Below are 17,680 nucleotides of genomic sequence, written 5' to 3'. Positions count from 1 at the left end.
TAAAACTCAAAAAATGAAATGAAATCTTTAAGTTTTACGTCCCACAGTGATGCCGGCTAAGATAAAGGAGACGGTGATGATGAGAGATGAAGGAAATGGTGGAATGAAGAAAGTGTGCTCGTTCCAAGTCTCATAAAGCCTAGGTGCTAAAAGAAATGCTAAAATCCAACACAACAACTATATTATAATCATTTTTAACAAGTATAAGTATGTAACAAATTTTGAAGCTACTTTGAAAGTAAAATTATTTAACTTATTTAAACAGTACTTTATGTCTAGTTGTGATGACTAAACTTGCATAACTTGCTAACATCTTTGATAATAATGAATGGAAAGCTTCATATTTACTTATAGGAACTATAGGACATATATTCATAAGAAAAGTGTTAGGGCCCAAGTGGCCAGCAGAATAATGAAAATAATGTAGGAATAATTTCATGCACTTCCACAAAAAAGATCATTGTCGAATTTGCAACAAATGATCATAATGGATTGTTTCATAAAAGTGTATCTAGTGAAGTGAGGTGTCTGTTACATGTACTTTTAAATATCGTTTCCAGTTTACACAACTTCAACGTTAAGAAGACTAACAGGTATATTAAGGAACCTAAATAGAACCTGAACATGTGTTTTCTGAGGATATTTACATTACTTGAATAATTTGATCTGGACACATTGCTCTCATTTGGCGTTGAATTGTCAACTGAAAATTATTTTTAAAAAATTCACATCTCATGCCACCAAAAATACAGAACTAGCTTTCAGAAGAAATCTCATGGACAAACTACACAAGCCATGTAAGTGTTCAACCACCTTAGTCCCAAACTGCACAAAATTTGCAAATTGTTAATCTGCCAGAGGAATTAATGTTTACAACCAAAAAGAAATTGCGAAACAACCTCATAGAGCATAAATTAAAGACATATTATGGAATTCCGGATAATTATTAATGTGAGTACTGTTTTTGTGAAAACGGTGAATTGATGGAAAATAAAGGAACAATTATTAACTTAAGGGTAATTAAAAATCGAAATTAAGTCATTGAATATTTTACACTAGCTGTTCTTTAAAGGATACAAAACTTAGAACAGGGAATGTAAAGCAAGAATCCGGTAATACAGTAATAAAAATGGTGGTGATGACGTTTCCTGAGAGGAAGAAATATTGAACTAAAGTAACAAACATGGAAGCACAAGGTAAGCATTTTTCTTATCAAAAGTTTCAACTGAAATAAACAAACTAGTGTTGGGCAAAAAACCGGTTTCGGTTTTTCACTTTTTTTTTCTCCGAAATTTGTTCTATTTCTGACCAGAATAGTTTTGTTCTTCTCCGGAAACCGAATCCGTTTCCACAGAAATAGCTTTATGTGTTTTCCAAGTTTTCATCGAAACCAGTTTCGGTGAAAACAGGAACAGTTTTTTTAGAAAACCGAAACCGGCTTCGGTGAAAAATCGAATTTCGGTTTTTCTAGAAACGGTTTCCGGTTTTTATTTTTTAAAAAACGGTTTTCCCCATCACTAAAACAAACCTGAAGCGTCTCTTCTTTAAATTAATGCGTAAAATACCTTTATACCGTATTGGAACTTAAACAACTACGTTTTCTGTGACAATGTTTTAGAAGTGGAGAAAACTCTTTTTGAAGCTGCTAATTTTGCGAGCTTAAATAGGTAGGTAAATTTTAGCCAAAACAGAAAGAGTGGGATACCCGGTTTCGAATATTTACACTATTCTAGGTTATTAACGTTTGGCGCCAGAATTTCATATCGTATTGTGTTGCACTACTTTCAGTAAGTATGAACTAGAATTTTCTTTCTTTTCCACAGACCTTATTCAGATATCGGTATCGTAACACGAATTTCGTTCTTAAAAAGAGAAACTAAAAATCGAATTTCGATTTTGAAACCCAAAACCGAAAATTATTTTCGGTTTACCAAAAGAATTGAATTAGTCAGTACTACTAGTTATTGACTTCTAATAAAACTTTTGACCACATAAAATTAAATAATTTATACGGGTGCCAATGAAAAAGTTTGGAATGCAGCGGACGGAAAGATCAGTTCGATAAGAAAATGAAAATGAAATGAAATTTTTGAATTTTACGTCCCACGATTATGCCAGTTAGGCTAAAGGAGACGGTGATGATGAGAGATGAGTGAAATGGTGGAATGAAGAAAGTGGGAGGAAACGGGTGAACCATGAGAAAACCCACGCACCAGAGGTGAACGCTCTACTACTGAGTCACCGCGGCCCCGATAAGAAAATGAGTAAGTGTACTTAGTCATTTAGTTAAATTTGCACAATACGATGTTTTGCATTACATGTGTTTTCCTCAACTTTGAGATAACCAATCTTGTAGATTGATTGAGCATAATGTAAAAAAACTGCGTTCATTAAATAGTTTAAAAGTAGAAAGGTGATAATTTTATATTCCACTTACAACGCACAAGAGATACCTTAACGTAAGATTTACCTCAACATATTTAATAAATACAGAATAAAATTTCGTATCTACATTGACGCACACTAATGTACATTGCTCATAGGAGAGATTTGGTCGTTTCAGAAGACTATTTCCTTTCATATAATTTGTACAGTCCCCAGCAAAAATTAATACACTCAGCCTACGTGTTCTTTCGTCGAGAACTTCTATACGAACTAATAATTGAGTTTTCAGCATTACGAAGAACTTATCTCCTTAACTCACAATTCGTGCGGAAATTATCCGACAAAATAACATATATACCGATCTGCGCTGGTGATTGTACATGAAGTAATTTCTTACTATTGAAATCTAGAAGTTAAATCAACATTCCTTTCGGTCTCTTTAGTCCACTTAAGTTTACCATTAATTCATTCACACAACTTCCTCCCAAAAAATACTTTCACCCTCCCTAAAGCGTTAGGAATGCAACAGCTTTCAAAGCAAAGATATACATAAACAACTATTCATTTTTCTACAAATATCTGTTTCTGCATCCACGAGTTAGCCAAATAAACCCATACATGAACAAAAAGAACGTACGTGTGTGTGTGTGTGTGTGTGTGTGTATTGAATATATAAAAGTCACAACTACTGGCAAGAAAAAAATGGAAATATCAATGAAAAAAAGAAAAAAAAAAGGATAAGCGCTTGACTCGTACTTCTAATCATCATGGCGAGCTGGCACCCTGGATTTTACGAGCCCTGTTGATAAATATGTAATGTACAAAATTACACAGATCTTATTTCCCATAATCTAAGATGATAAAAAGTGAAAACTTACACTTTGAAGGGAAGTTTGGGATCGGACGTCAGTGTAATCTTGAATGTAACTTTGGACCTAGAAAAGAGAGAAAAACTTCATTGTTTTATACTATTGGTTGTCATAGCTGATTTCCATAAATAATATCTGCGAACTACAAATAAGGCTATAGCATTACATCTAAATGCCAACTGTGAATCAAGTCTATGAAACAAGTTTGAAATGTCCTATATTATGCGAGATAATGACAGCTATAAGGTTAGATAAAGTTACAGACTATTTTTACATCTCATTTATACCGCAAATATTCGAGAGAATTTGTGGTGTGTTGATTATTTAATCTTGAGCAGTATAACATGTGATTCATAAGTAAAAGATAGTTACTGGTATGGGCAATATCTTGTCAGAAAAAAAAATCCATTATAAATTCCAATCTATTCTAACTTCTTGTTTTCCTCAAGAGATGGCGAGGACTAAATTAGTGTGAGAGAGCGATGTTATCGCCCTCTCTCCCCTCCTTAGCTCGCTTGGTGATGCCTGCTGCTGTGCGTCTTCATTGAGAATTAAGCAATGAACCTGAGTGTTCAACGAGAACAACAACTAACATGAACGCTTAATCAACAAGAACGATCTATTTTAACGTGAATGTTCAGCCTGAAAGCTGAAATGGAAATCAACCGAGTTGAATGAAAAGGAGGAGTGCTATGTAACGAAATCGTATTACAACATTGAGTGTAATTAAAACGGAATATAAAGAAGATTTAAGTGATTTTCTCTTAAATAAGTTTCGTCATAAAAACACGTGTGTTAAATGGTAATCGCGTAAAAGGGGGCTAAATAAGAGCAGTCAAGATTCACACAGAAATAGTTCTCAAAACCAGGATAATCCCATTCCTAATTAGAGCTGTTAAATGTGGGACAACAAGTTTTAAGTGATTTGTGTTAAAATAAAGAATTTTGCAACCTTAAAATTGTTTTATCATAGGGTACTTAAAACTAACGGTGTTGATTGGTGTCTGCGAGCAGTTTAATTCGGAAATTCCTTCTTTCATTTCCGTAAACTACGCCTTTGATGCTCAAACAAGACGAAGTGTTAAATGGTAAAAACTGTGCTTTTAATATTCATTCAGGAGGAATGCTAAGAGCTAAAAATTTAACAAAGTACGCATTAAACAATAACCTAAAAAAAATATTATTTAATCATTTTCAGCTTTCATAGACAAAAAAGGGAGGAACAGTCTTCTTGTAGTTTGCGAGTGATAAAAACCGGTTTTGACTACATGATGCTAAAGGGTCAAAGTGTGTGTATGAGCCTACAAAACAAGACTAACTTGTTTTTAATTTATTTTTGGTCTAATTACTATAAATAAAAACGAAAGTGAAGTTATATATAATAGTGCTCTTTAATTTGAAAAGGAAAGGAAAATATATTTTAATAATAATTTAGAGATTTAAATACAGATTTCTTCAAATAAGAATTTAATGTTTTCTGTAAGAAACGGTTGTTGAATTTAGAATTCTTGATAGATGATGAAATCTGAATGGAAGCCATCGCTATGTTGCCACCTCCCAAAATAGGAATTCATAAATCAGCGAATTGTTACAATCCTACTCTCGTTTCATCTCAGGATTTCAAGACGTGATTGCTCCGACATCTCCTCTTTGTTATATAAAAGAACAATTTGATTGGCGAGATGAAGAGCATATGACCTTTAAAGAAATTAAAAGTCATGATCTAAACACGAGGTTTATAGTTCCTGTTGGATTTAAGCAAGATCTTTAGATTATATTTTTTTAAAAAGTCGAAAATCATAGGTCAATCTATAATTTGGAATTCATTAGTCTGGTTAAAACAGTGCTAAGATTTAAGCATTATCTATTCAATGAATTTGACACGGACCACTTCTCACTCTCTTGGACCACGAATACATCTAAAGATTACTAAAATATGTTTCTATGGTAGAAAAACTTTCACAGTTTTCGTTCAAAATACATCACATTTGAACGAGAGATAACTTAGTAACGTACGTATTGTCTGCGCTTCATGATCTGTATAATTTTGAAATGCAAAATGAAGTTAGTCGGTCTTAATGTGGTTGGAGGATATATGTCATGTGTCCACTTCAGAATTTTCGAAAAAAGGGATCACGAATTACAACCAATTATACAAAATATTTAGGCTGCAAACCTTGCAGAAGGGTATTTCATCTATAATGGGTCTTTGCTGAAACGAACTACAACAATTCGTTTTCTACTAAAAATTGTGATACCTAAGGATCTTAGGATTCATATAACGACATACTATCACCAAGAAAAATTGACCGGAGGATACTGTGGAATGCAAATGACGCTTACGAAGATAATAAAGAGGTTCACAAGGAACAAAACAGTAGATATGAACAACTGCATGAAGGGACTTGTGATGTTTATCAAAAGGCCAAACAATCAAATGTGACGAAGACGGGACAATTAGGGACACATAGTGTATTTTTTGATTTCCAATAGCCAGCGTTTCATTCAGAAAAAAATGTTCGGGGACCACATCTCCCACTGCTAGTATTTATTATTATGTTATAGACTATTATTTTGGGCTCTCAGAGCTCCGGGGGACAGGGCCCCGAAAAAACATGTCTGGAAGAAACACTGCCCATAGCACTTGAAGGAGGTCCCGAAGGATATACCATTCATTATATAGCATTTTCGCTTTATTTTGACCTGAAGAATAACGCTCTGTTGTCCGTGGACCTCATTTTTAGAACCTGATTATATATAACAGGGACATTTACTACTTCTTGCATAATTCGTTGAGCTGGTTGCGATAGATCTCATAGTTTTCAAGTCAGAGAATTCTAAAACGTGCCGTTTCGCATTTCAGGCTGTTTATATCACTGAATGGAGGCGTTTTTCGATTCAAGTTTATTTTATTTTTTATTTATTTTTATATCATTTGATATAAGGAACCATCTCTCGCAGTTTGGTAATCAGATTTCTAAGTATAATGTGATATAGTAATGTACTGCTAGAATTTGTAATAAGTATACGCTCGACTATTTTTAAAAATATAGCATTAATCTATGCATACACGCTCCACTGCATGGTGGAGAATGAGACTATTAATGGTTTCGGATCGCAAGGAAGTTAACTTGGGAGGATCTAACCGTTGAGGGTTATTAGCTTAGCCTCCGATATTGTTTCTAAGAGGGAGACGGGAACATGTTACGGGTAGAAAATGTTATAGCTTTGTGAACATTCAGAAAGTGTTACAAGACATAAGAAGGAGCCATCTGTTTATATTACTCATACATAGGTCAGATTGTAATCATTTGACCAATCTATTCTGGAAGTAATAGTAGAATAAATAAGTAGTGAATTGATATTCTTGGAAAATATTATTGCTTTCATTTCCATAGATACTTGTAAAAGAATCTTCCGAATTACAGTAACGATTGGTAGATAACTAGTACCCATTAGGTAACACTATGCAATGTTATAATAAATAACACTTATAATAACATCTATGTGTTGTGTAAATATAATTAATCGTCGCCGATAATTTCAGTTGAACATCCTACAATTACTTATAGGTCAATTGAGGCCTTCCGGGTAGTAAGGGAGGACTCACAAGTAAACCTTACGTTTAGGACTCATACATATGCTGCAACAATATTTAATTTCCCTGTAACTTTTTACCAATTGCGCGTAAATCAAAATTAACGTGACCATTGTTCTTCTGATTAAATTTGCGCCTTAAACCATGTATCACATGACCCTATTCCTTTTTTAAGAACTTAATCTTAATTCAAAATGGAGGATTTCAAGATGGCCGCCGTCAGGTATACCCTTACTACAAGATTTCCCCCTAGTCCTAATATGTACCCATATATTTGTTATTCACCTTTTGTCGTTACAAGAGGTCTTACAGAGCTTTTACCTCCAACTGTATGAAGACTATTCTGTACTTCCATGTGATGTTCTGGTAGCTCTATCTCCTAAACCCCTGGAGCTTTGAACCTACAACTTCACTGAAATACTGACCACATTTAGTACTACTTTCTCATGTGTGTCTCAGTCAGGAACTCGATTCACCCAAGCGTAAGGTTTACTTGTCACCGAAGGCCTGTTTCCCGAGAGCACACTACAAACGGTCCACACAATCATTTAATTATTTTGTAACTGATTACTCTAAAAGAGGAATGACTTCTACCATAGGCACGAGAAATGGTTACCACAGAGTGGTTTCGTGTTGCTACTCGAATACTTCAAATGTAATTTCCAAGCGTTCAAGTTGAACGCAACTTTTGTTGAGTTCGCCTATACTATCTGGAACACCTCAATTATTCAACTACATTGAAAAATTAATTTAATTAGTTACATCTTTGCTGTTTGCATCTTTTCTTAAACAGTATACAGAAGCTCTATTTTATATTTACAAGTGGGACGTTACTAATATGAAACCATGACAAGTGCTACTGAGATTACTATCATTGACATAACTCACTTATTTTCACTAACCCCGCTTACGCATATACTCATCATCGCTGTCGCGCCTCCCCTTTCAGATGCAGCGCGAGAGCGCAGAATTGTTGAAAAATTACAATTCTTTTACAATCTGCGTACAAATACAGTGTCCGGAAACCAACCTGTGCTAGGTGCTCACAAAAAAGAAAAGAATGCTATCTAATCGAGTCAGAGCAAGGTGAAGCTTGTGCGTCTGAAGGAAGACGCGGCAGCGACGGTGCGTATACGCGTAAGAATGTGAGATTAATGAAAAGAAGCACCTTTTGGCAATGACACGAGTTTCAATAGCACTTGTCATGGTTTCATACTAGTAGTGCTCCACTTGTGAACATCCCCATAGCAGAACGTGCCGCGATTTACGACGTGATCGCAGAAAATTTGCCGCGCCTGCGCAGAAAAATTGCCACGGGGAAAATAAAAAAAAAATAGCTAACAGAAAACTATAAAAACACGGTTGCTATGTGTAGATGTCATAAATGCAGGGACGACTCGCAAAATATAGTTTAACCTGTGTTTTACGTCAAATAGTGTTGCAGTAAAGCTAATGATGTTGTCCGAGGCCATATGTGAAAACTGGGGTTCAGTGGTTACTAATATGATGGAGAAAAGGCCAACAGCGACGGATGGACTTAGTGATGACATTGCACCAGCTTACATACATTATCCTAAATGTACCCCCATCAGGATATAAAAAACAAGAAAATTTCATAAAGGTGCTCTAACTACAAAAGTCGGTGTATCGTATCTTAAATATTTTAAATCTGCTTCTTTTAGCAAAACTCTTTTAAAAAATGTGACTTTACAATTTGTAACTCGAACTAGTGATACAGATGAAAATATTTTACCATGTTTTATGTAACGCTGTAGTAAAAAGATGATAGTACCTGCTTTTTTATTTTGCAATTCCTGCAGAAAATTTTTGACTTACAAACGCTCATCGCAGAAAGACAAAGGAAGTTCTGCCATCCAGGTGAACATAAAATACAGCTTCTGTACACTGTGCTGAAATACACTGCCGGTAGAAAATAGCATCTCATACAGTTCTCTTTCATATCCACTTACTCACATTATCCATCGTAAAGCACTTATAATGATTTTACACTAGTAACCCTACACTTGTAAGTCTAAAATACAACTGTATTATTTTGTATTTAATTCTGTCGCCTGCAGAAATTGGCTATAAATGTCTTTTCCGGCAAAATATTGAATTTTACCTGTAAATTTTTCAAAATATGGTCTGCTGAAACTACACAAACACCAAAAAATTATTTTTCAACAACTACTTTTGGTGGCCCCCTTTAACTTCATCTACAAGCGAGATATTTTCAGGGTTAAATTCCAAAGTTGGGCGTCCGTTTCCAGCAATTTTTTTAAAATTTACAGGAAAGATATGGATAATTTGATCGTTTTTGTGCTTGATAATATATAAGAGTCTCAAAAAATATGTTTATTTGTTATATATAAGCGGTTACAAACATGGGACTATACGGCGAGCGTAGGGAACTACTTGGCGCAAGGTAACTGAACAGATGCATTGTGGGAAAGAAACGAGCATTTATGTTATCAACATGGCGAATGTACAAGGGCAATGAACTACTAGTTTTAACATTTGTGAAGGAATACGTTGATTACGAGCAAAATCTTTTAAAAGTTTGTGAAGAGCACGGATTAATGAACCTAATAACAAATTACAGAAAGTGTGGAAAGGAGATAACAGCGAAAAAACGTGGCGAAAGCGGACGCCCAACTTTGGAATAAATGCCTATTTTCATGTCGCCCAGTCCAAATCTTTTACGAACAATAAGAAGGAAATTACTGAAAGAATTATAATTTTTCAACAATTACTTTGAGTGGTGTGCCAGAACTAAACCTCCACGTACTTTAATTAATAATGATGTACTGACATTTAAGTGATGTACTAAAACATTCAAATATTAACCACTAAAAAGAAACCAATAAATTCCATACCCCATTATCAATTTTATGGAGACCTTAATCCACAAAGGTGTTTCAGATTTGAAAAATCAGATCGTCCGATGACTAGCGTATACTTTTCAAAAAATAAAAACTTTCACTTGAACATATGTTTCACACAGTTTCTGCTCCCTCGTTTTCTTGTTACTCGATGACGTAAACACACTGCGACGATAGCAGAACAACGTTCTTCTCCTCAGAGTTGCCAATTACTCACAGATTTGATTACTCAAATTAGCAGACTTTAATAATAATAATAATAATAAGACTCTTTCATAACTCCGACAGAGGTGCATTACGACAATTTAGGATGTAATGATAGTCCTCGGAGCTAGATCATGATTCAGTGTGAAAACCAACTTCGATGTATGTATGCTGTCGCGTAAGTTCTATAGAGATGTGCCGGTATTAGTGACTCTGCTCTCGTTTTTGAATACACTTCCCTGGTTGTTCCGAGTAAACTTCATGAGAATCTAAGGCGGGCTATACACTATAGGATAGATCCTAGGAAATCTCTTACGATTTGTCCTAGAGTCAAAATCTCAACGTGTATGGCATCAGATCTCATGTCATTTCCTGTGTTCTGAACGATCCTATGAGATTTCTCTTGTTTAGAGCACGCTCTTAACAGACACAGACACACAATCTCAGGAAAATATATTTCTTAGTTGCGGATAGACGAAGCGTTAAACAACTTAAAACTGCACTGTTTACGTCGCGGTAATAGAAAATACTTGTTTTGACGTGTCGAGCCCTAGAGGTGTCAGTTTTCTTCGAGGGAAATCACTGGCAGTGGCAGTGAAGCCGCCTTAATAGATACAATTTATCACATAATAATTTCTAGTGCAGTCATCGACTTGGGTAACATGACTGCGACTTTCTATTTACCTTTAAAAATTTTCGTTTTATCTTATCTGGCACACTGGTAATTTTCAATATGGCGTTGTGCGCTGGGATGTGTGTTGTTTTGAAATTCTAGTGGCTTGTATTGGTGCCAATGGAAAAGTGATTGTTGACATTATTTTGCATTTCATGAAAGTCAAATTATATGTTAATTAGTTACATATGCGCCTTTAGTAATATTGACGATAATTTTGTTTTTCCTGGAGAGTAGGAAATCAGTTGTTTTTATTATTGTAAGTATATAGTCTTCACTTGAACACACATTTCATTCCTAGTAGTGGTAACGTTTTGTGGCTAAGCGGTTAGCATAGGAGACCTAGGTTCGACTTTCGGTGGGAGCTCATATGGTTCGGATCTCACAGTAAGATGTAGGTCCACATCTGATACATCCTCGCGGTATTATGTGAGCGGTCAGTTTTACCAAATTTTGACCGATTTCTTACATTTTTAGGTTAGGTTCCTCCACTTGGATTTCATTTCGCGGCAAATTTTTACTTTGACTCCAACTGTGACTTCAACCAATTCATGTGATCCGGTTCCCGAAGCAGTTTAGGAATCATTCCTAAACTGCTCCCGGAACCGGATCACATGAATCGATTACAATTACTAACACAGTGAAAGTAATGTACGATGTTAAGAATTATACTATAAGTACAAGGGCCACAATGTTACTATACGATGTTAAGAATTATACTATAAGTACAAGGGCCACAATGTTACTATACGAAGTTAAGAATATACTATAAGTACAAGGGCCACAATGTTACTAAACATCAATTCAGGTGAAGCGGTGACTATGAATTTTGAGATCTAAATGGGGGGCTACCGCCCCCCAAACCCCCCGCTCAAGTACCATAAAGACAACCAAAATAATAATAAATAATCACACCACTACTATAAAGCTAAGATAAGAAGGGAAAAATTTAAAAAAAAAAAAACACTCGTCTCTAATCATAAATCAGTGCGACAAAGAAAAAAAAATACATCTCAACAAGACAATAGGACAAGCAGTAGCAAACCAAATACTTTGCCTAATACTCAAATGCAAAACAAATCAAGAATAAAAATAATATGAATTAAAAAAAAAAACACTCACCATTTCGCCATAGGAGAACACTCATGAATAATGAACTCATAACTGCTGATTCCACACACGAAAAAATAAGATACCAAGAACACATGCACAATACTCTACATTACTGAAAAATGTTTCTTTCCGCACACACGTCATTTTATTAAACCGAGCACACTTGCTATTATTACAAACAAGAAACCAATAAACGTCCACTTTTACAATACGTCGAAAATATCTTCAGTTTAGACCACAACTATGATAGGTTTTCTCTAACTCAATTCAACCAATTCAATTACGCGCTTCCCGCATGCAGCACACACATACATGCACACAGAACATGTGACTACTAACTACCATATGACTACACAGACACCTAGTGGGAAAAATATGAACTAAGACGTCACACCACAGGCACGAACAGTTCTAACAAGTGACTCACGCACAAACAGTTCCAGGAAGTAACTCAACCTATAAGAACCGATTAAAGTCACAGTTCGAGTCAAAGTAAAGACTTACCGGTTTATGTCTCATTTGAGAATGAAACAGAAGTACATGTTGTAGAAATGAGATATGTGAATGCTACAGAGACCATACGGGGACGGTTCTAAAATCCTGGTCCGCATACATTGGCGAAGGTGGGTTAATAGCCAGAATAAGTTCCCTTTTTTATCAGAGCTCACTACTCAATTTATATACGGTAGTAGTTCCTTCGAGCAAGGTTCTAGAACACAGGTCCCCCTTCCCATTTAGCTGTAATAAAGACCAAAAACGTGCCCTGCGAGGCTCTAACCCGCCTAACGCTAACGCTCGCTCGGCAATCTATTTGAATCGAATACTAAACTTTGGTACAGAAAGGTACCAACCTACATAGGGGGACCTGTGTTCTCGAACCTTCCCGTTTCTTTGTGGCTAAGCGGTTAGCGTACGTGCATTTGGCCTGGGAGACCCGAGTTCGATTCCCGGCGGGAGCTCATGTGGCGAATACCACGATAATCAGTAGGTCAAAATCTAATATACCCTCGCTGCTGAACCGGATGTTAAACTGAAAATCAATCGGCCAATGTTTAGTTGAAGGGAGCCAGCCTTTTTTTATCAGAAAAAGTGTTACAACTTCTGTTAATATTAAACGTTAGCATATGTTGAGTTAGGGTAACTATTTGCATCATTGTATTCATATTCCCTTATATCCGTTTCCGGTAAGTACATATAATCAGGAGGGTTCTAGAACGCAGCTTCGCATCCATTGAGTTATCATAGAGAAAGAAATCAGTCTACTAACCCGTCTTCACTCCTCGCTCACTTGACATTACTATGGAAATTGATTGATTGATTGGAGTATGTTTAGTACAAGGGGTCCAGAAGCACGTAAAAAACAGAAAATTTACAGGAAAAATGAATGATGCAAATACTTAGACTAACAGAACGTAACCTAATCTAACCGAAAGTAACCTAAGCTAACCTGAACTAACCTAAACCGACCTAATATTACTAGAAATAAACGAAATTCTATCATTCTTTGGAAAAGTATGCTAGACCCATACACTAATATAACAAACTAAACTTACCTAAATTAACATAACCTACCCTAAACTAACCTAATGTGAACAGAAATTACCAAAATTGTAACATTTTTTTAGAGAAAAGAGCTGGACCCCTTCTGCTAAACATAGGCCAAATGAATTTTTATTGGTAGTAAAAGTATTGTATGTGTAAATATTTACCGAAGCGAAATGGGTAAGTCTTTACTTTGACTCGAACTGTGACTTTAATCGGTTCTTATAGGTTGAGTTACTTCCTGGAACTGTTTGTGCGTGAGTCACTTGTTAGAACTGTTCGTGCCTGTGGTGTGACGTCTTAGTTCATATTTTTCCCACTAGGTGTCTGTGTAGTCATATGGTAGTTAGTAGTCACATGTTCTGTGTGCATGTATGTGTGTGCTGCATGCGGGAAGCGCGTAATTGAATTGGTTGAATTGAGTTAGAGAAAACCTATCATAGTTGTGGTCTAAACTGAAGATATTTTCGACGTATTGTAAAAGTGGACGTTTATTGGTTTCTTGTTTGTAATAATAGCAAGTGTGCTCGGTTTAATAAAATGACGTGTGTGCGGAAAGAAACATTTTTCAGTAATGTAGAGTATTGTGCATGTGTTCTTGGTATCTTATTTTTTCGTGTGTGGAATCAGCAGTTATGAGTTCATTATTCATGAGTGTTCTCCTATGGCGAAATGGTGAGTGTTTTTTTTTTAATTCATATTATTTTTATTCTTGATTTGTTTTGCATTTGAGTATTAGGCAAAGTATTTGGTTTGCTACTGCTTGTCCTATTGTCTTGTTGAGATGTATTTTTTTTTCTTTGTCGCACTGATTTATGATTAGAGACGAGTGTTTTTTTTTTTTAAATTTTTCCCTTCTTATCTTAGCTTTATAGTAGTGGTGTGATTATTTATTATTATTTTGGTTGTCTTTATGGTACTTGAGCGGGGGGTTTGGGGGGCGGTAGCCCCCCATTTAGATCTCAAAATTCATAGTCACCGCTTCACCTGAATTGATGTTTAGTAACATTGTGGCCCTTGTACTTATAGTATAATTCTTAACTTCGTATAGTAACATTGTGGCCCTTGTACTTATAGTATAATTCTTAACATCGTATAGTAACATTGTGGCCCTTGTACTTATAGTATAATTCTTAACATCGTACATTACTTTCACTGTGTTAGTAATTGTAATCGATTCATGTGATCCGGTTCCGGGAGCAGTTTAGGAATGATTCCTAAACTGCTTCGGGAACCGGATCACATGAATTGGTTGAAGTCACAGTTGGAGTCAAAGTAAAAATTTGCCCTATTGGAGTTGGTTGCAGAGAGGGTTTCTCCATGGAAAGAAAAACATGATGCGTGCCAACCATATCAGATTTTACTAACGGGAAAAGCACTAAAATAGTTTGATAGCGTACTACAAGGTTGTAGGACTAATTCGATGTGAATTACTTCAGCAACAAACTACAGAAGTAGTTAGTAAGATAACTTGAAAGTTGTTCGTGAAGTCACCACTGTCTATATATTTTTATTTGATATTAACAAATGTATTAAATTAGCATATAGCCATTAGCATAGGAGCCGATATAGCTGATGGTTTTACCAAAACAGACCAGGGTAGTGTTCTGCCATTGACCTTCAAGAGCAAATCATGGGAATCTATGCTTCTGTGTCTCCAGTAACAAACACAGAACATTTGGCTCTCATACGGGAATACGAAAGAGTTAAGAAAAATAACAAAACGTATTCGTGTGGCCAAGATACGCAGGTTAATTTATCATTATGAACATAGGATAAACATTCCTTCAATATGGCCAACTTCCAAGATAGACAGGTGGCCAACTTACAGAATAATAAGTAAGGAATATCTTATGGGAAAATGCAGGTTCAATACGAACTAGGCCAAGATAAGCAGGTGGCCAAGTTGACAGGTTCTACTGTATTTTAGAAAATACTTTCCGTGAGTAGTATGCCTCCTGACTCGGCGACCTCATACTTTTGACGGGTTTAAGGCCATAGGTGCCGGTACTACCAGTAAATATGTAAATACACCAGTAAAACTATTAGTATTATTTCTTACTATTGATGATAATACAAGTATTCTTCAGTAATACTGGTTTTCCAACAGCAACAGTTTAGTTCAGTCATTTGTTGCTACCCGACAGATAAGCATTCTGTAGAATGAATACCAGCAATAGCGTAAAAATTCTTGTCAAAATTAAGAAGCTTAATGCTTGGAGCTCCAAAGACTACGTAACACTTAACTATTTTAAGTGCTAAATTCAAACTTCAGTATTAACGGAAGTTTCGATGTACAGTAAAGCAAGCTGCATTTTCAGGCAAAATTCGTCGTGAAAGAAGTGTTTGGGAAATTCCCGCAATTGAACGCACAAAGCATCGGAAGTGAATACTTCAACAATAAAACTATTTATTTTACGCTGGAAGATATTTAATTTTATTTATGACATTTTGAAACATTTACTTTATAAAATATGAACTATAGGCCTATCTTTGTTAATTGTTTTAAATTAATTTTCAGAAAAGAATCGTCTTGCAACAAGTGCTCGGGAAATTCCCGTAATTGAACGCACAAAGCATCGAAAGTGAACTTCAGCAATAAAACCTTTATTTTACGTTGAAAAATATGTATTTCATATAAGACATTTTGATGAATTATGTCTTTGTTTTAAATTAATATAGATATTTGGTATTCATATTTGGCGAACGTCACTGAGACTCCTGGAATGACTCCATCTACATTTGTTCGTTTGTCTGCCTGTACCACACAATGTTCAACTTTCGGCCTTTTAAATTTTCAGGATACAAGCTGGGGACACTCTAAATTTTCTGTATAGATTTTGGCGGCATACCAACGTAAAATTACAAAATGGGGCCCTTTTTTCAAAATAGCGGATATCCATACTACAAAGGACAGTTTTCGATCTTTCGAGTTGAAATTTTCAGAGTAGAAGCACAGAGACTAAATTAGCGGTATATATTTTGGCGGCATAAAATTTCAAAGTGACGGCCATTTTTCAAAATAGCGAGTATCCATGTTACAGAGTGCAATTTTCGGACTTTTTAAGTTGAAATTTTGAGGGTAGAAGCACAAGACATTCTAAATTTGCTGTATAGATTTTTTCGGCTATCCAATGTAAAATTTCAAAATTGCGGCCATTTTTTTTAAACAGCAGTGAATAGAAAATTGTTGCAAGTTGTGGCAGTGACAATCTTGAAATGTAAATCATATTTTAAAATTTTTACCCCAAAGGCATTGAAATATTTCGAAAAAAAAAAACAAACAAACAAAAAAAAAAAAAAAAAACAAACCCGAAAAAAAACACATGGGCCCAGGTTTTTTCAAACCCTGCCGTGTAGTCACGACACCCTCACCAAAGTCCTGGCATGTCTTCCGCCCCATTGCAGAGGTGTTTGTCCTTAGTTTGAACTCGTACAGCATACACGCCCTTATGACGTTCTGTGGAGGTCCCATGTTCACTCTGTTCTTACGCGGGTTCACGGTGTAACTGAACTGCCACAACCAGGTAGTATGTTGGATATACTCACATCAACATCTGACCTTCGCCTTATCTCCATTCGCATTCAACTTACGATGTGAGGACCAATTGAACACAGACTTCACAAGAAACAACAGAACTTTCTACCTTTATATGTAAATAGCAATTGATAGTTACCTTGTTTTATAGACTCTCTTGACAAACTTGAGAATGAGATCCGTGAGGTCACAAATGGTGTTCCTGCTAAGGTCTACAGGAAGATCGTAGCAAACGTACCTGTTCGTTTCAGACAGTACCTACAAAGTACTTGATCACCCATTGAGTTGCAATTTTTGGAAAGATAATGTGTGCAGAAAACTGAGTTGATACCTACAATATTTTAGGAGAGACAAATATTTAAAGTAGGGAGTTGCTTTCTGCCCATCCTGTAGACTTTCAGTGTATTTATAGTTCTGTTATGGCCACTTGTAGCAGAGGTCAAGCGAGGGCAGTTGCCACCCGTGGATTTTCGAAAGATGCTCGGTTCGTGGAAGTACATGTCGAGACCGAGAGCTACTAATTTACTTCCTCACGTACTATAGTACTCAATATATTTATATTAAATATCGTTGATTTCTGTAACGAATAAGGATATGTTCTTAAATAGCTGTTGTTTTCTATGACGTATTATGTGCACAGGTGCATCAAAGTATGCGTATTCTCGACTGCGCTTGTGAATCTTTACTCATATCCCTCTCTGACTCGAATCGATTATTTGTCTGCTATTTGAAAAAAAAAAAAAAAAAAAAAAAAATTATCAGCCTTGGGAAATTAGAAATTACCATTCGACCAAACAGATAGCGATCAACTAGTTGATGCGTGATCAGTGTATCGACTTCTGCTTTATTTACGGCTTTCTCGGTTAGGGTTAACTT

At 35.7% G+C, this 17,680-nt stretch overlaps 2 protein-coding genes across 3 annotated transcripts in view; one reads left to right on the top strand and one right to left on the bottom strand.

The window, feature by feature from the left end:
* Ufm1 (Ubiquitin-fold modifier 1) overlaps positions 1 to 9,922 on the bottom strand; it is a 61,950-nt gene extending 52,028 nt beyond the window's left edge. Inside the window, exons 1-2 of one of the 2 annotated variants that reach the window (XM_081752162.1) lie at positions 9,729 to 9,922; positions 3,264 to 3,320 (exon numbers count right to left, since the gene is read on the bottom strand). Coding sequence is in view for 1 of the 2 variants with exons in the window: in XM_081752163.1 (XP_081608289.1) it covers positions 3,264 to 3,320; positions 9,729 to 9,733 (62 nt within the window). In the remaining variant the exon portion in view is untranslated. The remainder of the gene's footprint in view (positions 1 to 3,263; positions 3,321 to 9,728) is intronic. The other variant, XM_081752163.1, reaches the window with a different exon arrangement.
* Positions 9,923 to 10,658: 736 nt separating this feature from the next.
* The window catches only part of Ssl1 (general transcription factor IIH subunit 2 Ssl1), a 43,877-nt gene continuing 36,855 nt past the window's right edge, over positions 10,659 to 17,680 (top strand). Inside the window, exon 1 of the mRNA XM_081752161.1 lies at positions 10,659 to 10,870. The gene's annotated coding sequence lies outside the window, so the exon portion shown is untranslated. The remainder of the gene's footprint in view (positions 10,871 to 17,680) is intronic.

Source organism: Thermobia domestica, chromosome 3 (genome assembly GCF_964235325.1).
Source record: "Thermobia domestica chromosome 3, izTheDome1.hap1.1, whole genome shotgun sequence".
NCBI classification, from domain to species: Eukaryota; Metazoa; Arthropoda; class Insecta; order Zygentoma; family Lepismatidae; genus Thermobia; species Thermobia domestica.
This window is presented reverse-complemented; position numbering and strand designations above follow the sequence as displayed.